Source organism: Chrysemys picta, chromosome 16 (assembly GCF_011386835.1).
Source record: "Chrysemys picta bellii isolate R12L10 chromosome 16, ASM1138683v2, whole genome shotgun sequence".
NCBI lineage: Eukaryota > Metazoa > Chordata > Testudines > Emydidae > Chrysemys > Chrysemys picta.
Genome location: NC_088806.1, coordinates 5,596,156 through 5,611,522, shown reverse-complemented (window position 1 = coordinate 5,611,522; position 15,367 = coordinate 5,596,156). Strand labels below are relative to the sequence as shown.

At 54.9% G+C, this 15,367-nt stretch overlaps 3 protein-coding genes across 34 annotated transcripts in view; 2 read left to right on the top strand and 1 right to left on the bottom strand.

The window, feature by feature from the left end:
• Positions 1-1,778, bottom strand: part of LOC101935634 (zinc finger protein 501-like) — a 35,389-nt gene extending 33,611 nt beyond the window's left edge. For 17 of the 19 annotated variants that reach the window (XR_010593153.1, XR_010593155.1, XR_010593154.1 and 14 more), the window contains exon 1: positions 814-1,008. Coding sequence is in view for 11 of the 19 variants with exons in the window: in XM_065569776.1 (XP_065425848.1) it covers positions 814-1,008 (195 nt within the window). In the remaining 8 variants the exon portion in view is untranslated. Of the gene's footprint in view, positions 1-813; positions 1,009-1,674 lie in introns of those variants that run through there. The other 2 variants (XM_065569784.1, XM_065569785.1) reach the window with 2 other exon arrangements.
• Positions 1-15,367, top strand: part of LOC101936867 (zinc finger protein 239-like) — a 309,680-nt gene that overhangs the window by 93,832 nt on the left and 200,481 nt on the right. The window lies entirely within an intron of this gene.
• Positions 1,162-15,367, top strand: part of LOC112061322 (zinc finger protein 436-like) — a 57,609-nt gene continuing 43,403 nt past the window's right edge. For 2 of the 9 annotated variants that reach the window (XM_065570076.1, XM_065570070.1), the window contains exons 1-4: positions 1,926-1,982; positions 6,562-6,644; positions 7,345-7,437; positions 8,124-8,240. In XM_065570076.1, coding sequence (XP_065426148.1) covers positions 8,207-8,240 — 34 coding nt within the window. In that variant the 5' untranslated portion in view covers positions 1,926-1,982; positions 6,562-6,644; positions 7,345-7,437; positions 8,124-8,206. Of the gene's footprint in view, positions 1,286-1,843; positions 1,983-6,555; positions 6,645-7,344; positions 7,438-8,123; positions 8,241-15,367 lie in introns of those variants that run through there. The other 7 variants (XM_065570078.1, XM_065570075.1, XM_065570077.1 and 4 more) reach the window with 5 other exon arrangements.

Genomic DNA, 15,367 nt, shown 5'->3' with positions numbered 1-15,367 from the left:
TTCCCACCTAAACAAGGACAACTCAATGCAGGTAAAAATGGGGGAAAAACACCCCAAACCTGAGATTTGAACTGGACATTGGCAAAGTGGAGAGAAAATGGGGAACAATCGGGGGAGGAGAACAGAGACCTTCTCAGGAATTTGAGAAAAAAAGGGGGGGGGGGGTCACCATGGCTGTTGCCCTTTCCCTCTAGAGAGAAAGGGGGCAGGACTGGAGAGGATGGGGGGGTCCGCACGGGAGGGGGCAGCAGTAAATCCGAGGGGATCTCAGCCCCCCCCTTTCTCTCCCCGCTCCTCAGGGGTCACCGGCTCTTCTCCTCCCCCGGCCATGTCCGGGCTGCACAGACATTTTCCATCCGCCCCTTTCTCAGGTCACCTCTCCCCGCCCGGTCTCACCCCCCCGCCCGCGCCCAGCAGACCCCGCCGGCAGCCCCTGCCCAGCCCCACGCAGGGACCCGCAGTGGGCTTGGTCCCCTCCCCCCGGGATCCACCGTGGGGCCCCAGGGCAGAGCCTGGCCGGACCCAGGAGCGTTAGGCTCCTGCTGGGACAGCAACTCCGAGTCCCCCGCGGGCAGATCCCGGCGCTGCGAGATGCCGGTGTAACGTGCTTTTGACCAAAACCCCCATCCCTCCTGATTCGCAACCCCATGGACCAGGCGGTAGCAAATCCTGAGCAGTAGCCCAGATGGTCACGTTGCGTGGCGGAAACTGCAAATCGGGAGGGCTGCTATACGTGTCGTCACACCGGGTCCCCCCCACGGACACTGGGGCAGAGTCACCGCCCAGCCCCGCCCCCGGGGCTCGCTCCGGTACCTGGAGACTGCAGCTCCGCAGCGGGGCGGGCAGAGCCCGGGGCAGCTCCAGCGGGAGCAGGGCCCGGGCCGGGCACGGCACGAGGGGGATTAATGAAGGTCTTCGCGGTTCAGTCGGACCCTCCCTTGTTCTCCAGCCCCGCAGCACCGGGGGAGGGCACATGCCCAGTGCTCTGGGAAATGCAGATCTGCGCATGCCCAGAACCGGGAGACACAACGGGGTCCCATCTGTCCCTGAACCAGCCTCAGTGGGCGGGGCAGAGACAAGCGCTCAGCGGCGCAAAACTCTTCTCCGGCTCCGGGAGAGGCTCCAACGGCCCCGCACGAGCCAGGCAGAGCCGCAGCGCCCCGCGCGCGTTTGCAGCCCGGCTCGTCATCCCACCCCCAGCCAAACGTCACTTCCGCTCCCGGAAGAGTCAGGAACTACATCTCCCAGCCTGCCCCGGGGGGCGCTTCCGCCCTCTGCAGCCCAGGTAAGAGAGGGCCCCGGGACCAGTCTGACCCTTTCCCCATCTCCCCCTCCCCTCGCAGAGACCCCGTCCCCAGCCGGCGCCTCTGAGACCCGCCCCGCCTCGGAACAGTGGCCCCGCCCGGAGCCCCCGGCCCCTCCCCTTCGCCTTCTCAGGCGAACTCTCGTGTCCTCGCGGGGCGGGGAAGCCTCAGCCCCGGGGTCTTTGGCCCGGCTGCCGGCAATGGGGGGGGGTCTCTGCCCGAGGGGCGAGTCCCAGGACCGGTGTCGGGCAGCGGGTCACTTGCGCCCCCGCCCGAGTGTCCGATCCAGAGACCCCCGCGTGTCCCCGCGCCTGGGGCCTGAGCCCGGCTGGGGAGTGTCCCCCCTCGCACCCGAGCCTGAGCCACTCACCCCCGGGGTGTGAGCGCCGCGCGCCCTTGTCCTCCTGGACAATTCAGCTTGTGCCACTATCCTGGGGGCGGGGCTGAGGCACAGACCGGGGGCGGGGCAGCTCCTGGGGGCGGGGCTGTGGCACAGACCGGGGGCGGGGCAGCTCCTGGGGGCGGGGCTGTGGCACAGACCAGCTGCTGCCTCTGTGTGATCTGGGAGCCCGGTATTAACTCCTCCGTGCCCGGCCCGGGGGGCTTTCTCCAGCTGGGACTTGCCCCCTGAGCAGCCCCGGGCTCTGCCCACACCAGCCCCCGGGCCGGAGCCCCCCGGTGAGTGAGAGACCCCGGGGGGTGGGGGGGAGCGCTGGGGCCGGGGCCGGGCAGGAAAGTGACTCTCCGCCCCGGGTACCTGGGAGAAGCCTCGGAGCTGCCTCAGCCCCAGTGGAGCTGCAGCAGGATCTGCCCCCGGCACCGCTGGGATTGGGGGAGGGGGGGAGTAGAGACTGGGCCCGGCGCGGGGGGGTGTCCGGCAGGGAGGAGAGAAGCCGGAGTTGGGGGGGGGGGGGGGTGTTGAACTCTCTCTGTGCAGCCAGGAAATTCCCTGGGGAGAAGTGGCGGGCGGGGGAAGGGGAGTTAATTGGATCCTGTCCCTGTTTGTGATACTTGCCTCTCACCCCCGGATACAAATTCTCTCTAGTTCTGCCCCTTTTCTCTCTCATTAGCTCACACGTGGCTATAAAATCTGGGACAGATCGCCCCCCCCCCCCCCTTTCGACTCAAATCATTAATTCTCTAGTCCAGGGGTCGGCAACCTTTCAGAAGTGGTGTGCCGAGTCTTTATTTATTCACTCTAATTTAAGGTTTCACGTGCCTGTAATACATTTTAATGTTTTTAGAAGGTTTCTTTCTATAAGTCTATAATATATAACTAAACTATTGTTGTATGTAAAGTAAATAAGGTTTTTTAAATGTTTAAGAAGCTTCATTTAAAATTAAATTAAAATGCAGAGCCCCCGGACCAGTGGCCAGGACCCGGGCAGTGTGAGTGCCACTGAAAATCAGCTCACTTGCCGCTTTTGGCACGCGTGCCATAGGTTGCCTACCCCTGCTCTAATCTCTCCTGATTTTCCCCTGTTCTCTCCATATTTCTCAGATGTCAATTTAAAATCTCCTCCAATGTGGGGGGTTTCCCCACCCATTTTATCTGCAGCGATTTGTCCTTGTTTATGTGGGAAATTGTTGCCCTGAGTCATTCCTCAAAACATGGCTGCCCCTGGAGTGAGGATGGGATGAGATGCCCGTTTTCTGCCAGGGTAGGGAAGGGGGGAGCAACTGTCCCCCATGGAGACCGCCCAGACCCTGGTTTCCCAATCCCACTTGCTGCCCCCTAACTACCAACACAGTTGCCCCCAGCCACCAGTTACCTGCCCATCCCCCACTGCTGCCCCCTTCTTTCATCCAGGGAGCCTTCCAGATCCCCCTTGCCCTCTTAAATCAGCTCCTCAAAGGGCTCCCTGCTGTCCATGTGAACCAGCACTTTCTGTTTATGTATTGGACAGTCGTATACAATCCAGTCAAACTGTCCCCCTTTTCCACTATTTAGTTAATAGCAATTTAAAATCCCCTCTGATCTTGGTGTTTGTCTCTCATGTTATCAGTTGCGTAGTTTAAAATTAAAATTAATGGAGATATCCCATCTCCTAGAACTGGAAGGGACCTTGAAAGGTCATCGAGTCCAGCCCCCTGCCTTCACTAGCAGGACCAAGTACTGATTTTTGCCCTAGATCCCTAAGTGGCCCCCTCAAGGATTGAACTCACAACCCTGGGTTTAGCAGGCCAATGCTCAAACCACTGAGCTATCCCTCCCCCCCTAGTTTGTGACATGTATTCTCTGCAAATCTCGAAGATTAATATAAAATACCCTAAACATTTGCCCCACTTTTCTCTAGTTGTCTATTTCTAATTGAATATGCCCTGAGATTTTTCCTGTCTTTCTAATTTTAAAATACTAAGAAAATCTCAGATTTACACCTTTTCTCAGATTCTTGAACATGGATATAAAATGTTTGCAAATGTTGCCTATTTCCACTTTATTCATCTATCAAATATTGATGTGAAATACACTCAGATTTTACCTCATATCAACAACTGGTATAAAATCCCTCTGATTTTCCACTTTCCTCTCTATAATTTGCAAAAACTGGTTCAAAATCCCTCAGATTTCCACCCTTTTTCTTTCATTTCTGGACATTGATCTCAAATTTCAGGTTTTTCCCTCTTTCTATGTCACTATCAAATGTCAATTAAAAATCCTCTTGGGTTTGGGGCTGTTCCCCATGTTTCTAAATCCCAGCAACTTCTCCTTCCTTGGAGGGAACCTGTTGCCCTAAGTCCTTCTCCATCCTGGATGTTGCAGGGGGTTAAATTGCCCAGTGAGCATCTTTCCCCTCTCCTTTGAGAATCATTTCTTTCCTCCTTCAATCTCTGTTAAAATGTTTGCTGATGAAAGAGACCAGCCACATATTTAATAAACATCAAAGCCAGAGGCCTCCCCATGTTTGGGGGATCGGTGGTTCCCAGCTGGTAACAGGAGAGTTGGCTGGACCCTTTTCTTTTCTCCAGCTGGCACAGGATCAGGAGGTCACTCTGAGTGGAGCGTGGGTCGAGAAGTATCCCAAAGCCCATGACAAATGGTCTCTATGTAGGGTTGCTTCTCACAGTGCTAAGATGTAGCCACCTCTGGGGTGGATTCATGGTGGCCATTATTTGCTAGTGACAGAGCATGAAAATTTCTTAACTATTTTGGCCCTCCAGGCCTTCCATTCTCCTGCTAACAAAGCATCCCCCAGGGCTCCCTCTGCCTGTGTGACTGGCCAGAAAGGGGCGGTGATAAATTTCTATCCACTTCTCAGACACTGTGAGGTAACACTGTCCCTGGGGCAGGGATGGGTGTTGTGTGGGGAGATTGCAGCTGGAGCTGAAGGGGCATTGTGGTAGGGGAGGCCTCTGGGTGACTGGGCAGGGGGTACCCTAGTCAGGTTGGTTGGTTCTGGAGGTTTGGAGCTTAGGGGGTGGTTGTGATGTGCCCAGCCCTGAGGCTATGGGTCCTGGAGGTAGGTATTGTCGGCGGCCTGTTGGCTGCAGAACAGTGAGGGTGAGCATCTCTTGGGGAGGTGGGGCAGGGGGTTAGAGGGTGCCTGGTGCTGTGCCAGGAGCTCTCTGTCTGAGCTTCCTACACTGGCTCCTGGGATCGTTGCTGTGCCCGGTGCGGGGGGGGGGGGGGATCCCTGGCAGTAGGTCAGGGGATGCCAGGCAAGCAGAGTGAGGGGTCCCACAGTAAAGCATCAGGGGGTCCCAGGCAAATGGCATGGCAGATCCTGCTGGAGGGTAGGCAGGGGTCCTAAACAGGCAGTGTGGGAATCCCAGGCAGGCAGTGAGGGACCGAGTTCCCAGTAGGGGGTCCCTGGCTGCTGGGGTTCTTGGTGGGGGGAACCCTTTGGGATTCCCAGCCTGGCTGGTGAGCCTCTGAAGGGTATCTGAGGTCCCTGGACTGGGATGCTGGGGGCTGGGTCCCAGGGAATATCTGGTGGGACCCTGGCTGGGGGTCTGGGCTCTGGGTACTGGGGGGCAGGGCCGGCTTTAGCAAGAGCGGGGCCCGATTCCTGGGGGCGGGGCTTGCTGCAAGCCCCGCCGCCAGGACCCGAGCCGCGCAGCAGGGGGGGACCCGAGCCGCGCCGCGGGAGGGGGGACGGGGACGGACCCGAGCCGCGCCGCAGGAGGGGGGACGGGACGGGGATGAGCCGTGCCGCGGGAGGGGGGGGGGGCCGGGGGGGACCCGAGCCGCGCCGCGGGGGGGGCCGGGGGGGACCCGAGCCGCGCCGCGGGGGGGGCCGGGGGGACCCGAGCCGCGCCGCGGGGGGGATGGGGGGACCTGAGCCGCGCCGGGGGGGGGGGAAATCCGAGCCGCGGGGACCGGGCCGGAGCCGGGCCCCGGGGGCTGGGCCGGAGCCAAGCCGCGCCAGAGCCGCTGGGGCCTGCGGAACGGGCCGCGCCTCCCCGGAGCCCTTCTCCCGCCCCCACCCCAATTTACCTCGTGCTGCCGGCCAGCCCGCCCCTGCTTAGTCTCAGACTAAGGGAGGGGAGGGGGCGGGGCGTGCAGGGGAGGGGAGGAGGGGAAGTGAGCTGGGGGCGGGGCGGACAGCTGCAGCGCGGGGCCCTCTTGGCGCGGGGCCCAATTCAGCCGAATCGGCTGAATCGGCCTAAAGCCGGCCCTGCTGGGGGGTGTCTGGGGGCTGCTCCTGACCTCGCTCTTTCTCCCTGATCAGCTTGTGCCAGAATCCTGGGGGCATTTCCTGTCCATGCCCAGTCACTGTGATAACTTTCTATCCACTTATCAAACACTGTGAGGTGAAAGCACAGATTTTGCTTTTCTCCTCTCTTGAAAACTGCAGGAACTTCCGGTTCCATCAGGAAAATTCATGCCAGTCCTTGTCCTAGCTCTTGGGGGTAGGGGGTGGGAAGGGGGTTAGCACTGCCACACAATGGTCTCTTCCACAGCATTCTGGACTCATTCTTTCTGAAATCTGGTTTCACTGAGACCACTGTTAATCCAGTCACTGCATGGAAAGACAAGGAGTGACTCCAGATGGACAGTGGGGCAAATGAGATCAGCAGTTCTCCCTGTGAGGAGGGGCTCTCATTAGCTGCTCTCCCCAGAGAGCTGAAGGAGGTAAGCTGCTCAAACGCTCTGTCCTTCTCTGCTCAGGATATTGGGGTTCAGCTTCCTGGGTCAGACGCTGCAGCCTCCATTGTGATCTGGGAGACCAGGCTTAGCAGCTGTTGCTCCCACAGCAGGGTTCTGTGCTGGGATGTGACCTTTTAACTAAAGCTTCTTCTCTGCCCGGCCCAGGTGATGACTTTCTCCAGCTGGTACTAGCCCTCTGGGGCAGCCCTGGGCCCTGTTAATACTAAATTCTGAGCCAGAGACTCCAGGTAACTAAAAGAAATGAAGGGAAAATGCTGGGGTCTGGCATTAAAATGATTCTACACAAACATCCTCCCCTCCCCCACCCCCAGTAATTTCTCCTCCCATTAGCAATTTCAGGAGTAAATCCAGCCATGGGGAGCAAACAACCCAGGAATGGGACTTTCCTACCAGATGGGCAGGGAAAGGGGACAGGGAAAAGGAGATTGAAGGAGAAAGAGAGACTGAAAGTGGCCGTGAGAGAGAAGAGTTTTGAGAGAGATTTCCAGATCTCTAACCTGCCCAGACAGATGTATTACTGCACCCTGGGTAGAGTCACTTTCCTGTGGACAAGATGAGGATCAGACCGAGTTAAACCCAGTTCCTGATTCCATATCCCTCCTGCTGGGGTGTGGCTCCCATAAGATCAGCGTCCGAGGGAATTATCGAAAGTGACTCCTTTGGTTCTGCTTTTTTCTAGCCTTGTGTTCAGAGACTTTGTTACGGGATGAGGGGAGGGAGAGGGAGAAGGAGAAGGGAGGTTAAAAATCTCTCTGTGGGTTTAGCCTGGCAGTAGGGCCAGGTCTACACTGTAATAAAGAGATTGAACATTTTCCCAGCATGGTAGAATCTAGGATATCTGTCTGCAGAGAAAGAGCCTGGGGGAATAGTGATGTGAAATTAACTAAAGCCTGTTCTGAAACCTCCACAACTGCCCTTCTCAACCAGACAGGCTGGAGAATGATGTCCATGTTTCGCTCCAGCTCATCCCATCTTCCCATGGGACAGGGAAGAGAAATTGCTGCAGTGGAGCCAGTTCAGGTAGGGATTATTGAGGGGGTTCCTGGTGGGCTCCTGTAGGAGGGAGAGGGACAGGGACAGGAAATACACCGGAGATGGGAAGGTTTGCACGGTCTGGTCTGGAGGTTGGAGCGGGGCAGGAAATGCACAGGGTGGAGAAAGGGAGGAGGACAGGGTATGGCAAACCTGCTGGGAGTTGTTTAATAAGTGGCCTAGATTCTAGGAACAGACCCATGAGGTTCGGAGGTGGACATGCCCTAATTTGTGAAACAGAAAATAACCCACCTACATGGGGCTAGGAAAACTGACCAGACTCATAGTTCTGGAGCCCAATCCAACTAATCAGCTGCTCTGAGATATGAAGGAGGCACCCACCAGTGAGGCTTAGGGGAGATTCCCCTCCCTTCATATCCAGTACCTCACAATGAGGAGGGTGTTTGGCTCCCTAACAGGGAGCTCTCCGTGGACCCTGCTAGAGGCTCCATCTCCTGTATTAATCTGTGGCTAGTAGGTGTGTGATGGATCTGCTGGGAGAGACAAGGGGCTCTCTCTTCATCCCCTCACTCTGGTGTTTCCTGGATTCTCTGAGCTGGGTGGGGGTGGGACTCTGTTGACTGCGATCCATCCAGAGCTTCCATTTGATTGGCTCTTCTCCCCCATGAATAGTGGGGCAGCAGGTACTGAATGTGGGACTCTTGATCTTTCAGAGGCCGGTGACCTTCGAGGAGGTGGCTGTATAGAAGAGTGGGCTCTGCTGGACCCCACTCAGAGAGCCCTCTACAGAAAAGTCATGCAGAAGAACTATGAGAATGTGACCTCGCTGGGTAAGGATTTCTGTGCCTATGGTTATTAGAAGGGGAAAAGAAGAGAAAAGGTTCACGCCAGCCCCACAATGCCATCTCTACTCTGCCCTGTTTCTGCATCACCCCAACATGCCACTGACACATACAATACCACTCTACCCTTTTCTCCTACAGAACATTGACCCTGCCAGCAGGTAGGGGACCTTGCGGGACAACTACTGCATTGGTGGGGTGCAAAATAAACTTTATTAAGAAAATGCAAAAACAGGGAAAATTCACTAGTGTGGGGTACGGGGTTTGTTAAGGTAGACAATTGGGGAGGGGTTTCTTTAGTAAATAGGATAGTGGGGTCCAATACAGTTGGTAACCAATTAACACTGAAGTATAAATGTAACAGGTAGCTAACAGTTCCTATGTAAAAGGTGTGTCACCGCAGCATATAACCAACAGTTATGGGTAAAATGTGTTAAATAACCAACAACTCTAGGTAAAAATATGTCACAGTGGTGTAAATGTAAAATGTGAGGTGTGTTAGAGAGAAAAAGGGTAACCAATGGGGTTTTATGCTAGACTTCAGTAATACAATTGAGGTTTGGCAGCAGCAGAAGCGGGGTGAGCACGTGGGGGAAGGGATTAAAAGAGAGAGAGAGAAAGGCAGTGGTAGAGGAGTGAGGTTGGGGGATGGGAGAAGAGGAGCATGTGGTGGAGTAGAAACCAAAGGCAGAGGTGCTGCGGAGGGAGATTTAAACTCAGGGAGACACAGAGAGCAGACAGGCTGCAAGTTTAAACAGCAGAGAGACTGCAACGAATGACTGGCAAGCTCGGTGGGGGGGGGGGTTGTGGGAAGACAGACTTAACCACAATTATACAGAACACAGTAAAATCTTATCTATGATCTAACTTAACCAAGACTACACAAATTAGCAAGTAACAGAACACAATGCAACAATTTTTTTAAACCTAACTTAACCACAGCTATGCAAAATGAAATTACAACTTATCTAGACTAAGAACCTGATTCTAATAGGTGCACCTTACACTATGCCACTTCTTTGATCGGGAGGGGGAGCAGTTCCGGAGGGCAGAGTGGTGTGTGCCCAGGGTACAGCCCTGCGGGGTGGGGGGGTTAACTAGTGGTGGCTGCAGCAGTGGGGTGGCTGCAAGCTGGCAGCCCAGGATACTTGACTTTAGTCCTTGACTTTGGACTTTAGCAAAGCTTTTGATACGGTCTCCCACAGTATTCTTGCCGCCAAATTAAAGACGTATGGGCTGGATGGATGGACTGTAAGGTGGATAGAAAGCTGGCTAGATCGTCGGGCTCAACGTGTAGTGATCAATGGCTCCATGTCTAGTTGGCAGCCGGTTTCAAGCGGAGTGCCCCAAGGGTCGGTCCTGGGGCCGGTTTTGTTTAATATCTTTATTAATGATCTGGAGGATGGTGTGGACTGCACTCTCAGCAAGTTTGCAGATGACACTAAACTAGGAGGCGTGGTAGAGGGTAGGGATCGGCTACAGAGGGACCTAGACAAATTAGAGGATTGGGCCAAAAAAAACCTGATGAGGTTCAACAAGGACAAGTGCAGAGTCCTGCACTTAGGACGGAAGAATCCCATGCGCTGCTACAGACTAGGGACCGAATGGCTAGGTAGCAGTTCTGCAGAAAAGGACCTAGGGGTCACAGTGGACGAGAAGCTGGATATGAGTCAACAGTGTGCTCTTGTTGCCAAGAAGGCTAACGGCATTTTGGGCTGTATAAGTAGGGGCATTGCCAGCAGATCGAGGAACGTGATCGTTCCCCTTTATTCGACATTGGTGAGGCCTCATCTGGAATACTGTGTCCAGTTTTGGGCCCCACACTACAAGAAGGATGTGGAAAAATTGGAAAGAGTCCAACGGAGGGCAACAAAAATGATTAGGGGTCTGGAGCACATGACTTATGAGGAGAGGCTGAGGGAACTGGGATTGTTTAGTCTCCAGAAGAGAAGAATGAGGGGGGATTTGATAGCAGCCTTCAACTACCTGAAGGGGGGGGTTCCAAAGAGGATGGAGCTCGGCTGTTCTCAGTGGTGGCAGATGACAGAACAAGGAGCAATGGTCTCAAGTTGCAGTGAGGGAGGTCCAGGTTGGATATTAGGAAAAACTATTTCACTAGGAGGGTGGTGAAACACTGGAATGCGTTACCTAGGGAGGTGGTGGAGTCTCCTTCCCTGGAGGTTTTTAAGGCCCGACTCGACAAAGCCCTGGCTGGGATGATTTAGTTGGGAATTGGTCCTGCTTTGAGCAGGGGGTTGGACTAGATGACCTCTTGAGGTCCCTTCCAACCCTGATATTCTATGATTCTATGATGGAGGCGTGTGTATGGAGATGGATGATAGACAGACAGGTGGGTATGGGGATGGATCGTTAGATAGATGGCTGTGTATGGGGAGGGAGGGATGGATAGAGGGGTGTGTATGGGGATGGCTGGATGGATAGATGGAGGGGTGTGTGTATATGGATGGCTGGATAGACAGACAGCTGAGTATGGGAATGGATAGATGGATGGATAGAGGGGTGTTGTGACGAAGTGGGATTGTTCTTAATGTTTCCTCTGAATACTGTGTGGGTGCCTCAGTTTCCCCTATGCATTTCTTAAGTCTCTACATGGTGGGGAAAGGCCAGTGCGCATAAATCACTGACACTCTGTCTCCCTGGCAACAAATGGCCAGGGCCCCTTCGCCCCCTGCAAGGTAATAGCTAAAGGTGAACAAAGAGATCAGGTGACCTCCTGGCCCAGGAAAGAGACAAAGCCGGGAGAAGGAGGGGCTGGAGGGGGTTTCAGAGTTGGAGCTACCTGGGGACTAGGAGTGAGGGCAGACATGGGTGTCTGGCTCTCCTAACCCCAGAATGGACCCGGCCGAGGGGTCCCGTTCGCCGCTGTACCTACAAGCTCTGTTTTAGACAGTGTTCCTGTCATCTAATAAACCTCTGTTTTACTGGCTGGCTGAGAGTCACATCTGACTGCGAAGTGGGGGGTGCAGAACCCTTTGGCTTCCCCCGGATCCCGCCTGGGCGGACTCGCTGTGGGAAGTGCAAGGAGGGACATATGCTGAATGCTCCCAGGAGGTGAAGCCATGTGAGCTTCTTGCCCTGAAGACGGTCTGCTCCGAGGGAGAGGAGGCTCCCCAAAGTCCTGACTGGCTTTGTGGGGAGCAGTTTCAGAGCATCGCCCAGGGACTCCGTGACAGGTGTGTATGGGGAGGGATGGTTGAATAGATAGAAGGATGGGGATGGATGGATGGATAGAGGGGTGTGTATGGGGATGGATGGATAGACAGGTGGGTATGGGGATAGATCGATGGATGGATAGAGGGGTGCGTATGATGGGTAGAAGGATATGGCTATGGATGGATTATGGCTAGGGTAGATGGCTAGAGAGATGAATATGATGACAAAAAAGGACCTAGGGGTTACAGTGGACGAGAAGCTGGATATGAGTCAGCAGTGTGCCCTTGTTGCCAAGAAGGCTAACGGCATTTTGGCCTGTATAAGTAGGGTTATTGCCAGCAGATCGAGGGACATGATCCTTCCCCTCCCTTCGGCATTGGTAAGGCCTCATCTGAAGTATTGTGTCCAGTTTTGGGCCCCACACTACAAGATGATTGTGGAAAAATTGGAAAGAGTCCAGTGGAGGGCAACAAAAATGATTAGGAGGCTGGAGCATGTGACTTATGAGGAGAGGCTGAAGGAACTGGGATTGTTTAGTCTGCAGAAGAGAAGAATGAGGGGGGATTTGATACCTGCTTTCAACTACCTGAAAGGGGGTTCCAAAGAGGATGGATCTAGACTGTTCTCAGTGGTGACAGATGACAGAACAAGGAGTAATGGTCTCAAGTTGCAGTGAGGGAGGTCTAGGTTGGATATTAGGAAAATCTTTTTCACTAGGAGGGTGGTGAAGCACTGGAATGGGTTAGCTAGGGAGGTGGTGGAATCTCCTTCCTTAGAGGTTTTTAAGGTCAGGCTTGACAAAGCCCTGGCTGGGATGATTTAGTTAGGGATTGGTCCTGCTTTGAGCAGGGGGTTGGATTAGATGACCTCCTGAGGTCCCTTCCAACCCTGATATTCTATGATTCTATGATACAGTCCAGGAAGGCACAGCCTAGCAGCGGCACAGGCTTATTTCCAGCAGCAAAGGCGCTGCGGAGCAAGAAACAGATTACAGATACAGACCAAGGAGTTAGCTTGGGTCTGTCTGCTGGGGAAACAAGGCCAGCAGCTAGGACAGGGGAAGTTTGCAAGAGGGAGTTCTTACCAATCCCCAGGACAGCAGCAAGCACAGAGACAGGAACGGCAGTAGCATTGGAGGATGGAGAGAGGACTCGATTTGCTTACAATAATCAGGAGATCTCCAGGCACAAATTTGTTGTTCATGGGAGGGGAGTTTAAAAATGGGAGTACGCTCAAAAACAAACGAGAGCGGGGAAAGGGCCCCCCAAAGACCCCTAGCTGATCAGACCAGGTGGCAAATCAAGGACCTCCGAGGTCTGATCAGAAAATGTCCGGCTTTAAAGGCAAACTCAGGCAGTTTCCCACCAGTACTTTTGATTGGCTCCTCTTGATACAGGGGAGGAGAGAAGGCAGGGAAAGGCTGCAGGTAAGCATAGGCATGCCTGGGCATGTTCTGAGCCACAGGTATGACTCATATGCTTAATTAGTTGGCCACTTCAGGTCTTGCATTTCTGGGCAGCGCCCCCCACACCGAGCCCGGGTCTGAACAAAGGAACCAAACAAAAAAGCAAGAAGCCCCCTCCCTAGGCAGAGTAATGGCTCCAGTTAGTCTGTATAAGCCATTCCTATGAATAGGGCTGTGACTTTAGTTAGCACAATGGCCGGGAAGGGCGGCCACACAGGACAAACAGAAAGGAGAGGGGGGAAAGGAATGCAGCAGGGGGACAGCTGTAACAGACACACCCCAAAATGCCACTGACACATACAATACCACTCTACCCTCTTCTCCTACAGAACACTTTGGGAACAGAGCACAGGAGCAGTATCGCACAGTATCAAATATCTCCTGTTTGCTCAAGTAAAACTGGGGGTTAGGTTCAGCATAACCAACAGAAGGTTCCTACTCCTGGCTTTCTCTCAAACCCTGAGCTTTCTCCACCCAAACCAGAATGTGCTTGGGGTGTAACAAGCAGGCTGCTGGAGTCAGAGCTGCTGGTCCAGGGTTACTTATCACACAGACACTCCGTGCGTTCTTGAATGCTGGCTGGGGGTATCCAGACAACGGAGCTCCAGCAGCAGAACACTGAATCTCACCCAGGATTACAGATGACACAACTCCTCACTGATCTGGATTGCACCCGTGCATGTGAAAATAGCCTAGGTTGGTAGTGAGACTTCTTTAGACCTGGAGATTCTTGCTCCTCCATCAACATGTGTAATAGCTACAATCTCTCTCCTCTGCAGGCTTTTTGGATCTTGGAGTGCATCATTCCTGAAGTCACATGACCTGATTCTTATTTTTCACATTCTGCCTTTCCAGACTAATTAGAGCAGGGGTCTCAAACACATGGCCCGTGGGCCACATGTGACCCATGGGGTGATTTTCTGCAGCCCACGAGCCCCTCGCCCTCCCCCAATGTTTACCAGAGCGGCTCCGGCTGGACATGCACCGGGAGCAGGGCAGGCTCTCTGCCTGCCTGCCCTGCCTTGCGCAGCTCCGGGAAGAGGCTGGAACATGGGGAATGGGGCGCGGATGGGCTGTGTGTGGCTGTTGCTTCAGGCAGTGCCCCCAGCAGCTTCCATTGGCTGGGAACAGGGAACCACGGCCAATGGGAGCTGCTAGCGGCGGTGCCTCAAGCAACAGAAACACACAGCCCCTCCTCCCCCCCTTCCCCAAGTTCCAGCCTCTTGCGGGGGCAGGGCAGACAGGCAGGGAGCCTGCCCTGCCCCTGGTACACGCCAGGCCAGATCCTGCCCCCCGAACCCCTCCTGCAGCCGAACCACCTGCCCTGAGCCCCCTGCCGCACCCTGACCCCCTGCCATACCCTGCACCCCTCCTGCACCCTGACCCCCTGCCTCACCCCGCACCCCTCCTGCATCCCAACCCACTGCCCTGGGCCCCATGCCACACTCCTCCTGCACCCCGACCCCCTGCCATACCCTGCACCCCTCCTGCACCCTGACCCCTGCCCTGAGCCCCCTGCCGTACCCTGCACCCCTCCTGCACCCTGACCCCCGCCCTGAGCCCCCTGCCGCACCCTGCACCCCGACCCCCTGCCCTGAGCCCCCTGCCACTCCCTGCACCCTGACCCCTTGCTGTACCCCTCACCCCTCCTGCACCCCACACCCCAACTCCCTGCCCTGAGCCCCCACCACACTCCTCCTGCACCCCCTGGGGGCAGAGTTGGGGTGGGGATTTCGGGGAAGGGGTTGGAATGGGGGCAGGGAAGGGGTGGGAAGAGGCAGGGCGGGGCCTCGTGGAAGGGGTGGAGTGGGGGTGGAGCCGAGGACGGCAGGGGGGGAGGTGTCAGTAATGCGGCCCTTGGGCCAATGTACTAGTCCTCATGTGGCCCTCATGGTCATTTGAGTTTGAGACTCCTGAATTACAGTCTGTTACTCCTGAATAATAGCTTCTAATTTCCCAGTGGTCTCCACAGCCAGGGATTTTCATACTCCCTCCCATTACACTGGACTCACAATATTCCCTAGTACATCAATCCAGCCACACTGGGTCAGATCAAAGGTCCATCTAGCCCAGTATCCTGTCTTCTGACAGTGGCCAATGCCAGGTGTCCCAGAGGTAATGAACAGAACAGGCAATCAACAAGCGATCCATCATCTGTCGTCCATTCCCAGGTTCTGGCAATCAGTGGCTAGGTACATCATCCCTGCCCATCCTGGCTAATGGCCATTCATGGTCCTATCCTCCATGAATTTATCTTGTTCTTTTTTTGAACCCTCTTGTAGTCTTGGCCTTCACAACTTCCTCTGGCAAAGAGTTCAACAGGTTGACTGTCTGTTGTGTGAAGAAATACTTCCTTTGGGTTGTTTTAAATCTGCTCCCTAGTACTTTCATTGGGTGACTCCCAGTTCTTCTGTTAGGAGGAGAAGTAAATAACACTTGGTTATTTACTTTTTCCACAGAAGTCTTGATTTTATAG